At 39.3% G+C, this 23,104-nt stretch overlaps 1 protein-coding gene and 1 long non-coding RNA gene across 4 annotated transcripts in view; one reads left to right on the top strand and one right to left on the bottom strand.

Moving 5' to 3' along the window:
* Window positions 1–23,104, top strand: part of MYH11 (myosin heavy chain 11) — a 55,661-nt gene that overhangs the window by 16,459 nt on the left and 16,098 nt on the right. Inside the window, exons 4-22 of one of the 3 annotated variants that reach the window (XM_088064174.1) lie at window positions 1,080–1,107; window positions 7,982–8,084; window positions 10,153–10,173; window positions 12,408–12,500; window positions 13,457–13,520; window positions 14,716–14,814; window positions 15,790–15,933; window positions 17,347–17,442; window positions 17,852–17,970; window positions 18,129–18,281; window positions 18,446–18,619; window positions 18,791–18,964; window positions 19,389–19,503; window positions 20,113–20,306; window positions 20,465–20,586; window positions 20,698–20,767; window positions 20,911–21,071; window positions 21,897–22,005; window positions 22,936–23,067. In XM_088064174.1, the coding sequence (XP_087920300.1) occupies window positions 1,080–1,107; window positions 7,982–8,084; window positions 10,153–10,173; window positions 12,408–12,500; window positions 13,457–13,520; window positions 14,716–14,814; window positions 15,790–15,933; window positions 17,347–17,442; window positions 17,852–17,970; window positions 18,129–18,281; window positions 18,446–18,619; window positions 18,791–18,964; window positions 19,389–19,503; window positions 20,113–20,306; window positions 20,465–20,586; window positions 20,698–20,767; window positions 20,911–21,071; window positions 21,897–22,005; window positions 22,936–23,067 (2,171 nt within the window). Of the gene's footprint in view, window positions 1–1,079; window positions 1,108–7,981; window positions 8,085–8,449; window positions 8,533–10,152; window positions 10,174–12,407; window positions 12,501–13,456; window positions 13,521–14,715; window positions 14,815–15,789; window positions 15,934–17,346; window positions 17,443–17,851; window positions 17,971–18,128; window positions 18,282–18,445; window positions 18,620–18,790; window positions 18,965–19,388; window positions 19,504–20,112; window positions 20,307–20,464; window positions 20,587–20,697; window positions 20,768–20,910; window positions 21,072–21,896; window positions 22,006–22,935; window positions 23,068–23,104 lie in introns of those variants that run through there. The other 2 variants (XM_005522916.3, XM_005522914.3) reach the window with 2 other exon arrangements.
* LOC148182927 (uncharacterized) lies at window positions 6,906–18,192 on the bottom strand. Its single transcript, XR_015774112.1, has 3 exons — window positions 18,120–18,192; window positions 7,952–7,995; window positions 6,906–7,181 (listed from the first exon to the last, which is right to left on the bottom strand). It is a non-coding gene; the product is annotated as an uncharacterized LOC148182927 (long non-coding RNA).

Below are 23,104 nucleotides of genomic sequence, written 5' to 3'. Positions count from 1 at the left end.
ACAGCCTGTAAAGGCAAACTGACAGTCTCAGTCAAAGAAGGGCAAACGTCAGTGCTGGGGCTGGTTGCTCAAGGCCTTGGTTAAGTTTGCTTCCAAGGAGTTCCAGGGCTGGAAATACCACACCTCACTGGGAAACTTGCCCTGGTGTTTAACAAGTGAAGGAAACAGCTGTACTTTAGAATGGATCACAGCAAACATGCTCATCATGCCTTTTGGCAGAAAAGTCTGTAAAAGTTCTGGAGGTAGAGAGAAAATGACTCCAAATGAGTAAGCAGGGAGGATTGCTCCAAGAACAGGCCATGGGGATGGGATGTAATCCTAACCCTTCTGCAGCACCACAGAACACTGGTGTGCTGAAACCTCTCACATGCCTCACATAGCAGAAATGGAAACTTCGGTCCTCCTTTTTATAAATCTTGATCCAAAATGTGTTTGATGGTCTGTTCATAGTAAAAAACATGAAAAATACTTACATACTTGATGACACAATCTTGTATAATCTAAAGTATCTTTTTTTATCTTACTCTTTGGAAGATCTCCCAAAGGAATTGTCCTCTTGATAAAAATTGTCTCTCAGTCTGAAGTGAAATACAGGCTAAATTATTCAGGTATCTGAACTTGAATTTGCTTTCAAAAGTCAAAGCTTTGCATGACCAGCTTAAAACATTTTAGTTGTTGATGCCTTATCTGTCCAGACTTTGTTTCAAGTGGGCTGCTGGCCATAGTTCATAAGCATAGTAAAAACTTGAGTTTCAGGTTTAAAATTTTGTTATAATCTTCTTACAGAGAGCCTGATCTTTTTGCTGTCCTCATTACAGTTCATCTCTAATGGAATTTACAAAAAATATTTTTGACCTCTTAACCTTTTGTTCATTTTTTGCACAAAATATTTCCATTAGAGATGGTTATTTAAATTCAAGGGCAAATTAAATAAGATGTTAACCCAGTACTTTTTACTAATCATGGTCAGCCAGATTTTAGAAGGTCTAGGCTGTTCAATATAAATCCTTATAAATACAAGTGCTTCTGTCAGAAAAGACACTTTCCCTAATTAATGGATTATTTTTCTTTATTCACAGATAGAGAAGACCAGTCTATCCTGTGCACGTAAGTAAACTCATCTATTTTAGTATATCTCAATGTCACCATATCTTTATTCAAATTTTATTCAAATTCTGATGGAATGGACACATTCTTCTCACCTTCAGTAAGCTTGAACTCCAGTCCCAAACCTACTTCAGTAGATAGAATGTTCATAAGAAAAAGAGCAGGTATCAGTGTCACAGGAATTCTTTAATGAGTAAAATTATTTCTTTAAATTGACTTTCTGAACTTAGAGATTTAACAGTTTACAGTGAACAACTGGGGAGTGTGCTTATTACTCCACAAAATCCCACTGGTTTGTCATTCCTACCTGTTTTGAAAAATCATTCAAAATGTTGAACTGGACAATAATCTCCTGCTTCACCCTCAGTTTTAACACTTTCCATTCTTCTGTTGCTTATTGGTTTTACTTGCTTGAATGCCATCAGGAATGCTTTTGACAAAATTTTGTCTTTGGTAAATTAGGTATTTTCCAGTTTTCCTGATAAAAGATCAGATTTGATTCTATGCTAATATGTTTGCAGAGCTGGCATGAGTATTATTTATAGCAGCTTCATACAGCATTGTTGTAAAAAAATTATTACCTAATAAAAATTGCATACTGTGTGATACCATAAGGGCTGTCATAGCTCTAGCCTCTGGTACAACAAGACTTCAGTATTTTTAAGTATAGCAAGAAAAAGATCTTCCCCAAATGCATTAATACCAAAAAGAAATCTAATATTCCTGCAATGATGAAGTAAAAATTGACCATCACATTCTTCCCAGGAAGAAACATGTCATGGTTATCAAGACTAATTTACAATATGCATTTCCTCCTTCTATTTCTGTACTTTAGTTTATTTTTCCACTAGTAAATCTTCTTTTAACTTTGGAACATTGGTACTTTCAAGAAAGGGACTTTCTTTTGCAAATCTATGTCTTTTTGTTCATGGAAATCCATTAAAGGATCCATTTCTTGCAGCTACCATTTATTTTTTACCTGGCCATCTTGCTGGAAACCTAAAGTGTTTCACACCAGAAATACATAAAATAGAGAAAATTAAATGCCTTTTCCATCCAGTAATATATAAATAGAGAAAACAGAGAGAATTAAATGCCTTTCCCATTTTGAAAATAGCACAGCAAATGATTCCCCAAGATGTTTAGACTAATTGCTCTATGTTGGGTGTGCATCACAAGCCATAGCTTAAAACAGTCTTCACAAGTCTTCTAAAGCAAAAAGATTGGCCAAGCTAAAACCAATGTACACAACTTTAACCAATACTGGTTTAACATTCTTGTTGGCCTTATTTGGCTGTGCAGAAAGAAGAAAGTTCACTTGGCTCTCAGCTTGGCAGCTGTCAAGTTGAAGTGATTTGAAGTATTTTATAGAATTGCTAGAAATTATAAGAAATTCTTTTTTGGCCTAAAATATGTAACAATAGCTGAAGACTTCATGGCATTGATAAGCCAGGATTTTTTCTTGAAATAGCCACAGGTTTGAATTTTCCAAGGCCTGGTACCTAAATTGCAAAAGAATAGCTGTAAGGATTCATATGGATCCCCTGAAATGCTCCTGGGACACAGGCAGGGGGATAGATCTGAGAACTGAGCCTGGTTCTGTGTTTCTGACTATAAATATACCCATTCTCAGGACTTCACCCTCAGCTCATTAAACCTACCCTCATGTGGTTAAGTACTGTTTGCATTCTTTTTCAATCCTTTACCCTTTGTGTGAGTAACCATGGTATGTTTAAAATCTCCATCTGTCTTTGACGCTCATGGGTTCCAGTGCTTCCTCAGAATCCCCTGGTTTCCAGATTTCATTAATAACAACACTCACACTGCTTTTGGCCTCCTCTCCTCTGTGCACACACATCCTTTTGCTGTTAGCTCTTTCCCATGGGTAGCATCACTGAGTATCCTCTGGTGTCATTCCCTGCCAGTTGCTCTCTGGCACTTTACAGTCGGCCTCAAAATCCTACATCTCATCATGCACATTTACTGCACTACTGTAACATAACACAGTGTAGCATGACATATATAATACATATACAATACACTATATATATATATATATATACAATACAACATATAGGCATATAATACATATACAATATTGCACTAAAGGTCTGAAATACAAAATTTTATATTTCTTTATCTCTTTTATGTGACTGAAAATTTCCACCCTTGTGTCTTGGTCTTTGTACTGTTCTGAGCAGTCTTCACTGCTCTGCCTGGCATTTCCTGCAATTCCTGTCTGTGCTTAGGCCTCTCCACTGCTCTCTCCTGTTTGACATCTAAGTTGGCCACGAAATAGTCTGTATTCTCTCTCAGTTCATACTGACCAGCACATCAATGATGCTGAAGGAAAAGTCCCAAGAAATCTGTTCAGGTACCCAGAGACCTGAGCAAGCTCAGTGCATCAGCAATTAATTATGACTTGAATTAGGCAGTGGCCAGTGAACAGACTTGTGGTTTTTCAAGCTTCCTCCAATGTTAGTAGAGGCTCAAGCCCTCAAAGGAGACTTCTGGCCTCTTGTTTGATTACTAAAGACACAAATGGATTCTCCTGGAGTTTTCAAAATGTCTTTTACTTAAAATTCCACAAGCACCTATTTGCATAGCTAACCACATGAGAGTTTCAACAATTTCCTCATAAACCTGTGTGATCTTGGGGTTATCATATTTTAGCCCCTTCCTGAAGAGAGCAAGTAGAGTATTTTTCTAGAAAGCAAATGTGGCTTAGAGGACTGTGCACAAGTTTCAGTTTAGAAAAAGCTACCTTAAATGAATGAGAGAATCTGGTCAAAGTTCTGAGACCATGGAAGTCTGTGGAAGAAGTACATGTGAAACACTATAATCAAGTACTTTTTCATTACTTTTCTGGTTTTTAAAACATGCAATTGGTTTGAACAGCTTCTATAAAAACAGGGAAGTAGCAGGGCCATATTTCCACTTAATTTGATATGGGAACAGACAAAACATTGAGTGGGACAGTGACCATCCTGCCCTTTTCCCCTTCTCTCTTTCTCTCTCTGCTCTCTGGGCAAACTCTCCAGGGCCTCACCAGGCCATGGGTCTCCAGCCCATTTCCTTCCCTGATGTGCAAAATCATCCAGAACATCTCCAAACTCCACAGCCCCGCTAGTCAAAGGCTCCTCCACCACAGAGTTAAGCTCTTCTTTCCCAGCTCAGTAAACCTCAAAGGCTGGAGCTGGCAGGAGCTGCTGCCTCTCCCACACAGATCTCTCGTGGAGCTCCAGCCCTGGCCGGAGCTTGGTGCTGACCCCGCTCCTTTGGGAGTTGTTTTGTAGGTAAACCCGTAGGATCAGTGGGCTGGCTTCTGAGACAAGTCTCCAGTGGGGTCTAGGACAAAGCTTTTCATGCTGTTTGCACATCTCATCGCACAGGACAAAGGCTGCCAAGCCCTGATGTGATTTCCAGCACCTCGCTGGCTGCCCTGCGCGCAGGGGCTTCCCACAGTGCCAGCACCGCCGGATTAAGGGACGTGTGAACGGGCAATTCTTGTGGTTCATTGCTCACTGAAAGAAACACTGAAAATAAATTCTGCTGTTGCTTTTCAGATGTTTCCAAAAGTGGAATTAAGCTAAGTCTCATATCATAATATTAACATGGAAAGATTTCAAAATTTCAACAAATGTCAACAAATTTCAAAATGTCAACAAAAAAACCCCCACACTTTTAAAACTAATTTTTCTCAGTTATTCTCAAATGTACAGGAGTCCTAGTTACACCACAGGCTCAACCCCAACAGTGGGGCCAATTTGCTAGTGTCACCTTGTTCTCATTTGGAAACCTATTCTAGCTGGGTAATTTCCATTGAAGGTGAAGGTAATGGAGTCATGGAGGATTTTGTAGTTCAAGAGGTACAAAAACTCTATTACAGCTGAGCACTATATCTGTGAGTTTATGTGCTTTAAATCCTGTACTGAGGTCCTAAAACAATGCCTGGCAAGCAACGAGAGAAGGATAAGTTTAAGTTATACCCCACAATGTGAGAGTGGTATTTTTATAAGAGCAAGCCTGTCAGCCTAGTGGAGCCCTTTGCTCTGGGGAAGCCAAAGAGCTTCTCAGGAGGAAAACTTGCATAGGAAGTAGCTCAAGTACTGCTCTTGGGCTGCTCAGAACTGTGCAATGGGACTTGCTTTTGATCTGGTTTTTTGCATTGGCCATCTGAGCTGAGTGCAAAGAACAGCACTGGCAGTAAATGTGCTCCCTTGGGGTAGGTTGGAAAAAGAATTATTTGAGATGTTTCAGTTAAACAAATGGTCATTCTCTTCCTAAAGATGATGATTAGAAGAGTGGTAACAGCATTTATATGGCAAACACCTACTTGGAACATAATTAAGTCTGAGGAAAATGGGCACTCAGAAGAAAGGAGGAGATGTCTCCTGGGAGGAGCCCCATCGTGTATGGTCCATGCCAAAACCACCAGAAGATGTTTGCAGGAAAAAGACCCATCTTTAAAAGTTCAGTCACTAAGCTCAAGAAAGCAAGTAGATTTTAAAACAGGGTATTTCTCATACCACCTCACAATGGAAGCTGTTTCTGCCCCCTCAGAAATTATAGTACTTCAAGGCAGATGCAGAGAAAAAACCTGCTCTGTATGACCAGTTCTGTTGCAGCTCAATAGCTCTAGGAGGAATTTCATCCACCTGTGAAGTGAACTAAGAAATTCACATGCTCTCTTCCTCCTGGGTCTCTCCCCTGGTAAACTTCTTGCTATTCAGAGGCATTGACCTGACGTAGCCATTCCCCCTCATTAGTACATTTACAAACATATGGCATTTCATCACTGAGGTGAAATCAGACATCCTGTGGCTGTGGTACATCCTTCAGAGTATGAGGGCTACTAATGTTAAATGGATACTTGTTTATCAGACCTGTCTGTTGTCATGGATGTTTAGGATTGATCTGATATGTTGAAAATCAGATGTATTCATCAGCTAGAAACATTATTCTTCATTACTTTTTGACCTTGGAGGCTTATTTCCTAATTAACCTAAAGCAGCTGAGGTTCTGTGTGTTTTCTATTACATGTTGAGGAACTTTTTTATTGTCTATTACAAAAGGAAGTTAAAGCCCCAAAATCTATCTGCAGAAAACAGGAAAGCCCTCAGCCTTGTGCAGAAGCAAAGAGTTAAGGAGCATTACAGTATGATGGGATAATTACAAGTAAAATGATGCCATATATGGTAATACTCACAGGGATTCAGGGAAAAGCCAAAAGATGGGCACTGTTGCCCTGGGAGAAAGGAAATGCAATGATGATGTGATGAACTACAAATAACCCTTAATAAAATGGAATAGTTCAAAGCCCAGGGTTTGTTTGAAGAAAGTTGTTTTGGTTGTTTTTTTTTTTTTTCCAAAGAAACAAAGCTGTAAGGTAGATTTATTTGAAAAGTTTGTATGCATATGTCTTCAAATTGGTGTGCTTGGCTTGGAATTGTTCCCAGAACACTTAATTTTTATCAATAAAACATAGAAATGTTTTAGCACTGAAGCCCAGGCAGAGATTAATCCAATCTCTAAACTGTGCAAATTAACCCAGGTCTTGTGAAAATGAATCTGTTCATCTCAATTATTTATGGTTCAAACTCTAAAAGCCAGAAGAAACAGTTCTTATCATGTCATACCTCAGGCAGGAATTGTTTCTGGTTTCCTAAGGTTTACATCAATGTCATTCTGTATTTAAAGTTCTATCCAGCACTTCTCTATATTCTTATGTCCATTTATCACTGATCCTTTGGTAGGGAAATTAACTCCTCTATTTCCTAATTAGCAAAAGAAGCAGAACTGCACTGGATTCAGCTAAACAGTTCAAGACTCAAAAGAGCTGATAAATATCTCTGGGATCTTTGAATGTATTGTTCTTTTATTTTTTTAAAATCAATTTTATTATAGATCCAAAGGAAAAGAGGTCCACCTTAGATTGTTGCTCTCCTCACAGCACCAGCTCAGTTGAAAGAACTCGTTTGTTACATCCATACCCGCTTTACCCCTCTCTTTGACTGCTGAGCAGGACAGTATAAAAACATTTTTGTCCATATAATCATCAGAGCCAGAGATATCTGAAAGAGATAAGATGATGTCATGTAACAATTAGAGAGGAAAACTGGCTGGAAATTTCTACTGAGAAAAGACTGTGTCAATCTGTACTTTGAAAACCACTCTTTTACTTTAAGAGAGGGTTTAAGAGTTGTAAATAAATTTAACTTGGGAGTCTTCCAAGAGAGTAAAAGTTACCACTCCCTTCCCAAGGGACACTGGAGCAGAGCTGGGATGCCAGTTCTGCTGGTCAGATATCTCCCCACCATGTCCATTATTACCCAGTGAGCAGGGACACCTCAGGCTGCTCCATTCCCAGTCCCACTGAATTCAAGGAGCATCTGAACACAAAGTTTAGATGAGGCAGGATCAAGCTGTTAGTCTACTTTAATTCCAGAGCTTCAGAAGAGAAAACCATTGTATTACTGCTGATGTTTTCTTTCACTGCAGTGTCACATCATAGACATAAAACACGTTGTATTTTTGATCTTAAAATACAGGCAGACTCCCTGCCAACCAAGCTTCTCATAAGTGTTCAGATGCTGCCAAAGCAAGATGAAATGCTGTTCAAAAATGCATCATGTTTTAGAATTCCCTTAAATGGCCCAATGTTGACTCAAAATACTTCCAAGACAGAGATATAACTCTGATAATGCATTCTTTGCAGACTGAAGTCAGGTGGATTTGGGAGGCGGTGTTTTGGGGTAGATAAGAACTGAGCTGGGCAGTTTCCAGTCCTGTTCTCATACACTACGTACATCTACATGGCAGAAGGACTCCACTGGTTACCCACCTTCTTTTGTGTTATTTCCTTTCCCCTCAGAGGTGAATCTGGTGCTGGCAAGACAGAAAACACCAAAAAGGTCATTCAGTACCTGGCTGTTGTCGCTTCATCACATAAGGGCAAGAAGGACACCAGCGTCACTGTAAGTGAGCTCTTCCATACCCAACTCTCCCCAGCTCAGGGGCTGCACTGATTTTTAGAGTACACAATTACATCACAGCTCTATGTTTACGGAAGAAAAAAAGTTGTTTGACACCACTCTAGGTATCAAATCAGAATGTACTTAGGGAGAACAGAAATATCCATAGCTCTCCATAGGCATAGCACCTATTTATATCCCAGCATGAAGGCCTTGAAGTCTGCAAGGGCTCGAGTCCTTGTTTTACCCTTGACCTCAGCCAACTGAGAAGTTTGGAAAAGCCTGTAACTAACACATTGTCCAGCTGCATCACAAAAATGTATAACAGCATTTAAACTTCCAAAGTTTTAATTGGATTTTTTCTGGCAAGACAGAAAACACCAAAAAGGTCATTCAGTACCTGGCTGTTGTCGCTTCATCACATAAGGGCAAGAAGGACACCAGCGTCACTGTAAGTGAGCTCTTCCATACCCAACTCTCCCCAGCTCAGGGGCTGCACTGATTTTTAGAGTACACAATTACATCACAGCTCTATGTTTACGGAAGAAAAAAAGTTGTTTGACACCACTCTAGGTATCAAATCAGAATGTACTTAGGGAGAACAGAAATATCCATAGCTCTCCATAGGCATAGCACCTATTTATATCCCAGCATGAAGGCCTTGAAGTCTGCAAGGGTTCAAGTCCTTGTTTTACCCTTGACCTCAGCCAACTGAGAAGTTTGGAAAAGCCTGTAACTAACACATTGTCCAGCTGCATCACAAAAATGTATACCAGCATTTAAACTTCCAAAGTTTTAATTGGATTTGTTAGTAAGTTTTCTTACTAACTACCAAAGACTCCCAGCATAAAACTTGTCTTTTTTTTTTTTTACGGCTCTGCCAGAAGTAACAATTTTCAAAGGCACAATTTTTTCTAAGTGCCTTGTTCCTTCACAATCAGTAACAATCTTGCCTGAGAGACTAAATTTCATTTTTTTGAACCATACACTGGCCCAGTTCTGGGAGACCATTAGCATGGCTGAGGCTCTCAGCTGTATTTGCTCTTCTCAATGATACAATTCCAGATCCTACATCATTTGCAGCCTTTTGAATGTAACTCAAAACTTCTGCAAAGAAAAATAAGCAATTCACTTTTATGACAAAACAGGCTTAATTCAGGAAGACATTTCTTTGTGTCTCAAATACAAGATTGGATACAAGATAAGTAATTAGTAGGGAAGTGGGAAATAAAGTAAAAATCTCATGATCGCCCCTGTGCTGGGTCTCACAGCTACCCCTGCCCATGTGTCAGCAGAGCAGGAGGTGTGTAGCCCTCCCTCTTCCACCACAAATAACTGGGATTTTATGTACAGTGGATTCTAATAATTTGGAGTAGGGGAGGGAGTAGATGTCCTTTTGAGTAGTATTTTCTAGAAATCTGTGATTAGATTTAGTGGAAACCATCCAAGACTAATGTTTAATATTTAATGTTTGTGCAAAAAAAGTAATTTGTTCCTACTGAGTCCCTGCTCAGTAGCTGGGGGAAATGAACTTGGGGTGCCAAGGCCATCCCTATCTGCAGTTGCTGTTGACTCCTCTGGGGAATTATGTGAGTCTCAGGACCAAATTTGCCCTGAGACAGACCTGAAGGCAAATATTCATCATAGGGGAGCTGAAAAAAATGTCTAATTTGTTCTATAGCATGCTGACAAATTGTAATTCAGTGATTAGGACTACTGACACTGCAATTTCAGTCATTAAAAATAATGAATAACAAAATGCAGCAGAGAAGAACTAGGGAGTTATCATAAAAATATTTGCCCTTGTCTGGTCCTGAGAGACTAACCTGGGACTGGCTCCAAATCCCATCTCTTTGCTTCAGGTTTTTTCTTTCCTTCAGTTAAAATGTTCTGTGTATGTTAATGGTATTTGTACCCCTGGTATGTCTGCAATAGGTTGTTCATATCTGTATTCCTGGGCTATTTGCATGGAAATTGTGTACTGGTTATTTAAATACAGGAAAAACAATAAAAATGTCTGTCTAATGGAAATTATACTGACACTTGTTTTATACCATGTTATTCAACACAGCAAGGTCCATCTTTTGCCTACGTGAGTAACTTAGACTGTTTGATGTGTGTTTAAGGCACTGAGTGTAGATCTGCATGCTATTGTTGCACCCCAAAAATTTAAGAGAGATTTTGTTGAAATATGTTGTATGATATGATTAAAAGCAACAATAGCACCAAATGCTCTCACAAATCAACCCTAACTGTGTCAGGCTCCATGGCAAAGAATGAGGTCTGACACAGGCAGGGTCATCTTTCAAATATCACCCTCTTCTGTATCTCTGTGTGTTCAAATTTCCATAGTTTGAATTTAATTTCCCACGATCCTGGAAGAGCCACTCAGCCTGAAATGAAATAATGTGGTTTCTGAATGAACTACCCAAATCCTTTCTGTTCTTCAGGTTGAACTTTTTAGGACTGTTGTGAAATAATTCCTAAACCGCACTGTGTTTTATTTGTTTGGCTGCATGCTTTCCATTTGTTATTGCTTGGAATTTTACATTTCCATGTAACTGTTGAGAATTGTTCACCACCACAAGAGATAGCATGTTCTTAGCTTGCTGCTGTGACATGTAACAGAGCAATTCCCACTGCAGCACCTGTCTGCAGGTTTGTTACAGGCCCTCCTCTCTGTGTGCCATACCACATAGCGACGCTTTGGGAGGCACACTGCTGGCACACTCCTGGTGTTTCTGTGCCAGGCAAATGGGATTTATTTTCTTTCATGAAGTCTTTTTTTGCCCCATTCTGACTGCTGCCTCTCAGACTTCAGCTATGACAGTGTTTCCCCTTAGTTAATTTAGTACTTCCTTTGACAATCTCTATGCCAAAAAAAAAAAAAATTTATTTCATGGTTGGCATATGCACCTCTGTGGAGTTTGGTGGACTTAGAGCTGCACAGAGTGCTGGCCATCTGGAGCCAAAGGTTATTACCCAGCTTTATGGCATGGTTCAGTTCTCAGTAGAAGCAGGTGGTGTCTGTCTCATTTTAAAATACAAGGTTCTATTTTAGATCTCACTATCTGATTGCAGCAGCACTCTTTGTTTATACTGGACTTTTTAAGTCTACAGAGAGTAACTGGACAGAGCTGCCCAGTACAGATTATCTTCAGGGACTTTTAGGAATTCATTTCTTATTCTGAGATTCCTGTATGAACCTGTTAGGAAATCTTCCTTCCCTCTTCCTCCAGCTTTTGGGCAGTAAGCTTTTTAATGATATTTTTGAGGTAGCTCTCGCCATTGACACAGAAGTTACAAGGCATTAAGGAGTGACATTTAGAAAAAAGGTTACCAGATTTGCACACTAATTGGGAAGCCCTTTCATTTTCCAAATTATTCCCTAGATTCAAACAAAATATTGCCTTAATTTCTAATTAAAATTATTTAAATTATATCTTATTATCTATCAAGGACTCTTTTCAGGGTGAGTTATTTGAAATAATGCATATTACTACAGAGTAATACTCAAAGACTACTGTGGCAAAGTAAATGTGAATGTAAATGATCTCACAGGACAGAGTTGAATGAAGAGTTCTGAAAAGCTGTATACATATGCAAAGTATTTTTTCAACTTCATTGATTTGCTTAGAAATAGGATTAGGTAAATATAGAGAATTAAATGCATGCTTGTTCCATTGCATGTTTTGTTTCCTTAGCAATTACCAATCACAATTAACCATATAATATGAAGTTTGTGTGTTTGCATGAGAATTCATTAGCCTAGTTTGAAATAAATCAGTGCAATTCCATATTTAACCTACATAGCCTTGCATGGATCATTATTAATAGACTTGATGAAATCTGCTTTGTAGCTTTGTGCTGGATTACATTAAAATTATTCTTGGCAAGTTATTCTAATTACATTGTCATTTGCTACCAAAGGGTCTCAATAAACTAACTTGGAAAAGACATGCTAGAGGTTCCTTAAAGAATATCCCTTTTAAAATTATATTAAACTGGAAAAATAATTGAGATTGAATGACCCTTTTTTCTTTTTTTAAGGAAGGCCAGTCATGATGCTAAACAGATTAATAGAGTTTGATCTGTCACAGGCAACAAGGCTGGAAAAGGGTCATGTATACAGGGTAGCAGTCAATTGCACAAATAGATAAACACAAAGCTTAGTAGAGAATGAAAACAAATCCACATGAAATGCAGTATTCGGCAAAAAAAGTTAGAGACTTAAATTAGATTTCACCTTTCTCTCCTGTGTATGAGTGTTAGTTTCAATTAAGTAATTATGAAGGTTAGTGTTAACTGCTTCTGAATGAATTTTAGGGTGAGCTGGAAAAACAGCTTCTTCAGGCAAACCCTATTCTTGAAGCTTTTGGAAATGCCAAAACTGTGAAGAATGACAACTCCTCCAGATTCGTAAGTAGGAGAAATCCAGTTTGGTCTGTGTCAAGGGAGGTAAAACATCTTTTAAAACCCAGTATACAGACAGTGGTCCACATCAGTGCTTCTCACTAAAGACAGCCTTAAAACTGATCCCTTAAAAACAGTTTAGAATTCCTCTCTGAAATAGGAATTTGGCTTGATAGAAGAATAAAAATCAGGCTTAGGCTTGACAGTAACATTGTTAATCTGTTAAATTGTAAATTTGCTAAATTGTCTTTAGCAGTGTATGTGTGACCTTTCAGAGTCACCTCCTGCTCTAGCACACATCCACCTTCAGAATATTTGCAAACCAAATCTGTACTTCCATTTTCTCTCCACCATTGTTGAGGATATATCTCTAAGGTGTGACTGTTACATCATAGTTAATATATTAAATAGAAAATGGAGGGGAAAAAATTGAGAAAAAAGAAAAAAACAGTTAAACAGATTGGAATTAGAATGTTGTGAGCTGAGAGCTGTCACTATCTGATGACATTTCTTTCTGGGAATGCTGGCAGATGCCTGTTTTCCCTGCAGACCATCCTCTCCCTCCTCTGCTCCCTCCCTGCAAAGTTCAGGGATCCATGTGAGTCAACTTCAGCAGAGGGAATTTCACAGATCCAACCCTGCTCCCCCACTGACCTTGTGGAAATCAAAGTAGAACAAAGATGTCCCACACCTGCTTCCAAAGTCTTGTCCAGTAGGGAGAACTCCCTTCCCTCTCAGTGCCTGAACAAAATGTGGGCAGGAATCTGTACAGAGGGAATATCAGAGAAGTTCACTTCCTTCCAGGATGTTCCACAGGTCATCCCAGCAGGAGGGAGCCAAGCATGTTGTTCTTGGGAGGGTGATGAGCACATCTTATGGAACAGCCTAAATACTGGCTAATATTGGGCAACCTGGCATAACCTGAAAGAACAGCCCAATTTAGATCATCTTTTCATTCACAGGGCAAATTCATCCGCATCAACTTCGATGTGACGGGCTACATTGTCGGAGCAAACATAGAGACTTGTATCCTTTCCAGTGAGCTGCACTAGGCTGAGAGGAAGATAAACCAGCTCATTGCAGTCTGAGAAAGGCAAATATTGCTGAGGCTGCTAGGAAGAAAGAGGGAGGGAAGCGGCCCCATTTGTGCTGGTATCAGCTCTGTCTTGCTCTCAGGTTTCTGTTTTCAGGGCTGTTTTCTCAGCTGTTGGGAAGGGAGCTATTCCCCAAACACAGCTTCAGAAACTGGACAGCCCATACCTAAGGCAATGGCAAGGGACATTTTCATGTCCAGAGGACTTGTCTTGCCTGGATGCTGAATACTGCCTGCTGTGTCAAATTCCACACCCAGAGCAGTGAGCTGTGTATCAACAACCTTGATTTATTTTTCCAGGGAAAATGGACAGAGAAATTCAGCTCAGTCTGACCTTGCTAGTCAAGTATATTGCCTGTTCCCTTGGCTATGTTTATGAGCTAGTATGCTTTAATGAACATATTAATATTCCTCAGTGTTGCACCACTCATCTTTTCATACAGAAGGAGCTTTTTGCTCCAATAAATGAGAGAGATGCAGCTATAAAGTACCTTATCCCTTGAGTGTATCATTAAACAACAGTTTATCATTCTGCTCTTATTTTGACAACTGATCTCTAGAAAAAAATCCAGTTTTAACATTTTTGGTCTTAACTGAAGTTTTATCTACAGCACTTTAGCTTTTAAAGAGTGAATCACTGACTGGTATTGAAATACTTACACTATTGATAACTTCATTTTTATTAGCTCATAGTCACAAAAAAATGGTCCATAAATAAAACTTGGTTTTATTGATTTTATACCTACAATACTCACCTCAAGGACTCATTTTTTCTAGCAGCCCCACCATATGTTGAAAGAATTATATTAATGCTTCATTTTCAAAGTGGTATGAGTTATATTGTGACTATTAGTTTTATATCTTGGATTTTAGAATAACTTAGATCTGTTGTGCTTATTGCCATGATTACCAGCATTTACCCTGCAATAGAAAGTAGGAAATTGATTTGATTATTGTGGTAAGGATTATACCAATACCTGAGCTCCTGCCACAGAATTAGACACATATTCACGTTAGACAAGTTTATGGCAAATATTTTGACAATGCTATTGATGGTTCTGAGGCTGATGGCACAATTAAGAAAGGACTGAATCATGTTATTGATTTTTTAACACACTTGACAAACAGATTTGCTTGAAAAATCCCGTGCAATTCGTCAGGCTAAAGACGAAAGAACATTTCACATCTTTTACTATTTGATTGCTGGAGCTTCTGAACAAATGAGAAGTAAGTTCCTTACTAATGTTTCTCTCGTCTCATTGAATAGTCTGAGCAATGGTTTGCCTAAGTATTTATCTTAATTTCTGTAATTACATGTTGTTCAATCCTTAGTACAAATAAACAACCATAGAAATAGCTATGTATTTTAGCTATAGAAAACAATTTTCTCAAGTGAATTATAAGAAAGCATAAATTCATGTCCACTTGTTTAAGTCAGGTTGTTTGCAGTTTACAGGATATTATAATTTACAGGAGATGTAAACCCATTCAGACCCCATCTTGAATAATATCAAGAAGATAAATTGGGAAGAAGAGTTATTACTCTTCTTTACACAAAAGAAATTGGGGTTTCCAACAAGAAAATCTGTTCATTGTTTTAAAATAAATCAAGATGATGTCTTTGCCACAGCATATTTCACACTGTGAAAGCCACAGCTTCAGATGTATTGGTACATCATGGTTCAAATAAGACATATTTCCCTAAAACACCCATTGCTAAAGAATGTATAAAGCAATTGGTAGCTCTGTATTTCCCCTGGCTTTTTATGTTCCTTATGGCCTGTTGTTGGCCATAGAACAGGGTTGAATAGTCTGTTAATGTGGCCCGCTTTGGTTGTTACTATGCTCCGTTATTATTGTGGGCTATGAATCCCCATAGGGAGAGGCATAATTCTGAGTAGGTTACATTTGGCCCTGAATAAAAGAATTTTGGGAAGAATGGCTCAGATTTGAGTCCATAGGACACAAAATTTTCCCAAAGTGCAGAGACATTCCCCAATCACTAATGAAAACTAGAACCTTAATACCCTCAAGCTTGCTAAATAGTTATTTTGGAAATATTTGACAAAACCCTAAACTCCTCATATCAACAGAATCTTCCTTTGCTGATAATGTTGGGGTTTTTTCTGTTCCTCAGGACAATCCATGAACCAAGAGCATTAAGTAGATGCACTTAAATAAAGCTTTTCTTCTTCTTTTTAGATGATTTGTTGCTGGAAGGCTTCAACAATTACACCTTTCTATCTAGTGGCTACGTGCCTATTCCTTCTCAACAGGATGATGAAATGTTCCAGGAGACCTTGGAAGCCATGAAAATTATGGGCTTTACTGATGAGGAACAGACAGGTGAGAATTGTTATCAACACTGTATTCAATATATACATCTGCAAGCGACACTACACAGAGATGCAAATGCAGAGGTTAATTCTGTCCAGAAAAATCATTTTGCAAAGCTAATTTGTGTTTATGAAAGGGAATAGTTCTCATTGGACGCCCCCTACATATCCAAAAAGAGATTACTGAGTCTAAGCCAGCTCTATCAACAGTAATGACCATTTAAAGCTACTTTTCAGAACTCTCCAATAACTAGCATGAAGAAGTTGCAAAATAATCTGATTTATTTTTGAAAGAAACGGAACAAGCTCAAATAGCTCATATGTGCTATGAAATATGAATATGTGCTATGTGCTCATAGCACTGATTCAGAGAAAAGAGAAATAAAAACAAAGAGCATGAAACAACAACTAAACTGTTTTGAAAATGTGGGCCTGCCGGAGACATCCACCTGTGCAGCTTTTACCTCTCAGTGTTGCTAGGAGTGTGCCAGGGCCTCAGATGCAAATTGCCACGTCCCAAGTGACACCTGGTGGCAAAAGCAGCGTCCTCCCATTGCCTGAGCCTTGGAGCAGCTGCAGCAGCAGCAGAGCACATCCCTCACCTGCATCAGTGACCGAGGGATGCTGAGCAAAGCCCCAGCCTTGGCCAGTCTGGATGGATGGCTCTGCTCTCCTGCCAGCACTGCATTCCCCACTGCAGCAACAGGAGCTGCTTTTATCTCTGAACCCCTCTGACTTCATGCTCTAAAATAGAAGCCCATTAGTACAGTATTCTTCTACTGTGTAAATTAAATTTACAGAAAAACAATTAGAACTCCCCAGCTTGATACAACCTTGTCTGTAACATACCAGTAGATTTTATTACCCAAGATTAGGTGCCACCACATTTATGTATATTTTAGCAATCAAACAATAATAAATACATTTTCTGTATTTTGACACTAATCCTTTAAAGATATGTATACATTTGATTTTAGTTGTGCAACTAAATATCCACATGTCCCTGAATAACTGGACATTCAGAAGTGCCACATGTTTTTGAAGCTGCTGGTAAATCATATATATTTTTTATTTTAAAGACAGAAATACTCTTGAGTGACTGAGCAGAAAAGATGCTACAGGCACAGTGAGTGGGAGACAAATTCCTGACATGTGGGGATGTGCCTGGGGAGCCATCACCATAACTTAGCTTGAGGTGCTGGTGTTCTCAGACTGGCCCATTTGCTCCACTGCACAAATTGTGGAGATTTTTGCTCAGTCAACTCTCAAACTCCTGCAGTTTATGGCACAGTCCTTTAAAACAAACTTTACTCTTTCCAGAGAGGTACAGACAATCACAGGCAATAGAATGTTATTGCAGAGAACAGAGTTTTCAAAATGTGGCCATTCTGTTCCTCATCTATATTACCTGTGTCTCTTACAGCTATACTGAGGGTCGTTTCATCTGTCCTGCAACTGGGAAATATTGTCTTCAAGAAGGAGAGGAACACTGATCAAGCTTCTATGCCAGATGATACTGGTATGATTTTGCACTTCAAAATTTAGTCAACATTAAGAAATCAATAAAACAGCAACTGAATAAGCACTCTTTATCAATATTTTTTATGTGATTGCTATTATCTATGTAGCTCTCAGGCTTTGAAATACTAAACCATGCTTAAAATCAATTATCATTACCTTTTCTAGTAATAAGCTTAATTACCATTACCTTTTCTAGTAATCTTGAATTCATAAATTGATGAATGGTGAATTTGTTGCTTGGATCACATATGTTACTTTTACAGCAAGTGTCATCTCTTGTATGTACAATAGAGAGCTTTTAAGGAAGATAAATAATTCTGCATACTTGCTGAGCTACCCATATTCACACTTACTGGCCAGCTAAGAGGCAATTCAGTCTGAAATAAAATCTCACTCTTTTATTCTAGCTGCACAAAAAGTGTGCCACCTGATGGGGATTAATGTGACAGATTTCACAAGATCTATTCTGACCCCAAGGATCAAGGTCGGACGAGACGTTGTGCAGAAAGCTCAGACCAAAGAGCAGGTATCACATGCACTCTGCTCAGCTCTCCTGAAGCTATTCTCACTTTTCCTATTTCTACTTCTTACATCTACTCTAAAGGGAAATGTCCATTTTCTGTCTCATTTCTACAGTTAAGTGGGTTTCTTCTTTCACTTACAATCTCCTCTTACCTTTTCCAGGCAGACTTTGCCATAGAAGCTTTGGCCAAGGCAAAATTTGAACGTCTTTTCCGTTGGATCCTGGCTCGCGTGAACAAAGCTCTCGATAAAACAAAAAGACAAGGAGCTTCTTTCTTGGGGATCCTTGATATTGCTGGATTTGAGATTTTTGAGGTATGTACTGTGGGACACCAGCTGATTAAACTCATATAGATCCTTACATTTTAATTATTTTAGTATGCAAAAAAACACAAAATAGCAAATACCATCTTGTCATTTAAGTTCATTCTTGAAGGTCTCTTTCTCACGTTACAAATTCACTTCTTTCCTCTTCACAGATCAATTCCTTTGAGCAGCTGTGCATCAACTACACTAATGAGAAACTTCAGCAGCTTTTCAACCACACCATGTTTATACTGGAGCAAGAGGAATACCAACGAGAGGGCATTGAATGGAATTTCATTGACTTTGGCCTTGACCTGCAGCCTTGCATTGAGCTGATCGAAAGACCAGTAAGATTCTGTCTCTGTAGGTGGGGTACCACAGGGGTATCAGTGATGTGTCAGTGCAGCCAGAGATCCTTTATTTCCTGGAAGGATCTGTAACCTCAGGAGTGAGGAAGGTGATGCTCTGTCTTTACCTCTGCTTGTGATGATTCTGATCTGACACCGCTCCCATTGCAGACCAACCCTCCTGGTGTCCTGGCTTTGCTGGATGAAGAGTGCTGGTTCCCCAAGGCTACTGACACGTCCTTTGTGGAGAAACTAATTCAAGAACAAGGCAACCATCCCAAATTCCAGAAGCCCAAGCAACTCAAGGACAAAACAGAGTTCTGTATAATGCACTACGCAGGAAAGGTACTGGATTGATTGAGCTATTTTGACTTCGGGAACTTCGATTCTTTGATACCCAAAGAATCAAAGAGAAACATTCTGGTACCTGCATTGATGAGATGTGACTTTAATTACAAAATCTGCTTATTAAGTGTTTTAATTACACAACACATGAAATAAGATTTGCAAATCATAGTTGTGCTAAGCTCACAAGCAAACAAAAATTTCCATCACCGAGGTTATGGAAAATCCAAGTAATCTGTATTCTTTTCTAGCAAGCAGACTTTTTACAGACATTAGTACATGTGAAAATACTCAACTCTCAGCCCTAGAAACCTTTGTACATTATTTGTCTGATTTTGTGTTAATACAGTGCCCTGTGTTCTTAGACTCTCCTGGTTTCTTACCAAGAACAAATTTTTGATGTAGCACTCACTGTTCCCTGCAGGTTACCTACAATGCAACTGCCTGGCTGACAAAGAACATGGATCCACTAAATGATAATGTGACCTCTCTGCTGAACCAGTCTTCAGACAAATTTGTAGCAGACCTTTGGAAGGATGGTATGAATCACAGCTCTAAATCAGTGATGGGGTTTAAAGGGAGAAACTCCTACCAGAACTTTTTGACAGCCATCCCTTGCTGGCAGCACACAAGTGTGAATGTGATAAGCATAGAAGAGACTAAAGTTAGACATAAGAATAATGTGTTCTAAAGACATCATTAATGAACAACTTCATTAGAGAGTTTTAAGCACTATCAAAAAATTTCCTTAATATTATTCAGCAACAGATTAAAAATTATTCTTTACACTGTGAAACTGTTGCTGAATATGTAAAATTGTAGATCTCGTTTAATACAGCTTATTGTTAGGTTTTATGAAGTTTGTAAATTCTGTGGAGTTCTGTTTAATTCATGGACATAATAAAATACATTCTGGGTATTCAGTTGCTTCATTCTGTCACTACTTAACAAAATCCACATTTTCATCTTTGACAGAAGTAGACTATTTTCCCAGAAGGGTTTCTAGTACATTTGTCAGAATGCTTCTATTGCATAGAAAATATACCTGTCCTCTTTGGCGAGCTGCGGTGTAACAGTGCCAGTGATGGGTGTGATGTGAGGCAAGGATAGTTTATATAAACCGTCCTATTCTTTCTTTTCTATTTCAGTGGACCGTATAGTTGGGCTGGACCAAATGGCCAAGATGAGTGAAAGCTCACTCCCCAGTGCTTCAAAAACCAAGAAAGGCATGTTCCGTACCGTTGGACAGCTCTATAAGGAGCAGCTGACCAAACTGATGACCACCCTAAGGAATACCAATCCCAACTTTGTCCGCTGCATCATTCCAAATCATGAAAAAAGGGTAAATTTCAGATGCTCAGTTTTCAGACTCCAGGCTCATTACTCCTGCTGAGCTGCTCACTGCACGTGGCAGAGCTGAACGATACCTTGAGACATAGATATGTGGATGGTAACATTTTTGTAAATTTGTGCTGAAAATACCTTCTGTCCTCTTTTCAGTCTGGCAAACTTGATGCCCATTTAGTGCTGGAGCAGTTGCGCTGCAATGGTGTCTTGGAAGGGATCCGTATCTGCCGGCAGGGATTCCCCAACAGGATTGTCTTCCAGGAGTTCCGCCAGCGGTACGAGCCCCTCAGCCCCAGCTCTGGGTTTAGCAGTGCTGTTACACCTGCCTGTCTGTACAAAACCACCCAGAGTGTCTCAGCCTCCCTAACATGAGCATCTCTTGGCAGATACGAAATTCTCGCTGCAAACGCCATTCCTAAAGGATTCATGGATGGGAAGCAGGCTTGCATACTCATGGTGAGGAAAGCATTTTTGATCCTATTGATAATCAGGCCTGTACTTCTTATATAAAAGCATTGAGACTGAACAGAAATGAGAAGTGTTTTTTAGTACCCTAAACCTCAGCATTGGAGTTAACAGATATCCCTGTTTTCCCCCAGATCAAAGCACTAGAGCTTGATCCCAACTTGTACAGAATTGGACAGAGTAAAATCTTCTTCAGAACTGGTGTTCTGGCTCACCTGGAAGAAGAGAGAGACCTGAAGATCACAGATGTTATTATCACCTTCCAAGCTATGTCCCGAGGCTACCTAGCAAGAAAGTAAGAATAGGTGTTAGCAAATAGAATGTTTTCTGCAGCAGAATACCTGCAGGGACCTTTAGTGTTCCATATAACAAACTGAAGATACCGAGACATTTCATTATTATTTATATTGCATTAGAACTCGTGTCCAATGAAGGTTTCACTTCCAGAAAAGGTTGATTACTGTAATTAGAGGGAAGCAGTTGCACTGTGAGGCTGCTCACAGCCTCTGTACAATAAGCTGAGACAATGACCCATCATTTAAACATTTTATGTGTTTGTACCAGCAGGAAAAGGAGCATCCTAAGCCATGAATGGAGTCTTATGCACTACAAGTAGCAGCACCCCTGGCATCTATAAAACATAAAATAATTTCTTCCATAGCTTCAGTGGAAGCACTGATCATCTAGCATGATCTCAGTTAATGTACACCACAAAACTATCAACAATAATACCTTTATTTTCTGCATACTATCACAAGGCTTTCAAATTGTCAGACAAAGAAATATGTTTCAAGTATGATAATCAGTGCAACATCTGAGTCCCTGTGTACCCTGGAAAGATGTTCACACCAAGAACTAGATCTATACATCTGTGCCTACCCATGGAGTGCAAACAGTCAAAAACCAAAAATAAAATACCAGACACCTAACCAGGGTTATCACCCTTCCTCAGGAAAGCACAGGCACTGTTAAAGCAACCAAAAGAATTTGCACCAGACTCCCCAAACCATGTGGCTCATCAGCAGATGCTCATGCCAGAGTTTCTTTGCTTAATGTGTGTACCTTGCAAGCACTTTCTATTCTCAGACTGAACCAATTTGCTTTATGTTTTTAATCACAGAGCCTTTGCCAAGAGACAGCAACAGCTGACTGCAATGAAGGTTATCCAAAGAAATTGTGCTGCCTACCTGAAACTGAGGAACTGGCAGTGGTGGAGACTGTTTACTAAAGTGAGTGACGGCTATCAGTCAATCTCTCCTCAGTTTTCCAAAAGAAATTAAATGCACATGATACCAAGGTACATCTTGTCAGGCACACTCCTTGTTCCAAAGCCCATTGCAGCTGGTGGCAAGAGCCTCATTAGTTTCACAAAACTTAGGGTTAGAGATACTCTGAATAGTTCTATAATGCCATTAACATTAAAGGTAGTTCTTGAGAAGAAAACAATCTAATTAAGCAGAAATTCATAAAAGATTTTGCATGTTTGGAGATTTTTTTAATTGCCACAAAATGAAATAATTTCACAGGGGTGGATAATGAGAATACAGAGTAAAACTGAATTTTCTGTTTTATCATCCATTCTGTTTCTATCCATGATATCATTCTGTTTCTGTTTTATCATCCAGAGTGATATATCTATGGAGAACAAGTAGCTTGGGGATTCCTAACTGGGACACTAAACATCTTCCTGCTGGGCACTCATGCAAATTAAGTCAATTTTCCTATAAAGAGGCTCAGGTGTTTCAAGAATGGCCTTCAGTTTGGCTTTGGAAAACTTTTCCTACCTGGGTTGGTAGCAATCTCCTCTGCAACCAGAAACAGGCAGTAACACACACACCTGTGTGTGCACATTTGCCCTTCTATGCAGATGGAACTTTTGTACATTATCAAGGGATGAAAATAGGCCTGGAGACATTTCAAAAGTGGCACTATCAGAGGTAGAGGTGCTCACAAGCCCCAGGAATTAACACAGGGACAGTCAAGAGCAACACTGCTGGGGCTTGGGGCTTTAAAGGTGTTCCCATCAAGCTTGGCTGGACAGTATCTGTCCAGTCTTGAGCAATGACAGCACTACCATTCATGCCAGTCAGTCCTTTAAGCACCATCAGCAACACAAATACTGACAGGAAACATTCTTAAAAAAATCTTTCCATTTCCAGGTGAAGCCACTGCTGCAAGTCACCCGCCAAGAGGAAGAAATGCAGGCCAAGGATGAAGAACTACAAAAAACTAAGGAAAGACAACAAAAAGCAGAGAGTGAATTGAAGGAGCTGGAACTGAAGCACTCACAGGTGATTTACAGCTCTGAGCCTCTGGGAAACACTAGCT

This window comes from Pseudopodoces humilis, chromosome 18 (genome assembly GCF_049639895.1).
Source record: "Pseudopodoces humilis isolate 2021_Gansu_Grassland_sample_001 chromosome 18, ASM4963989v1, whole genome shotgun sequence".
In the NCBI taxonomy this organism is placed as follows: domain Eukaryota; kingdom Metazoa; phylum Chordata; class Aves; order Passeriformes; family Paridae; genus Pseudopodoces; species Pseudopodoces humilis.
The sequence above is the reverse complement of the archived record's forward strand: the minus strand, read 5'-3'. Positions and strand labels throughout refer to the sequence as shown.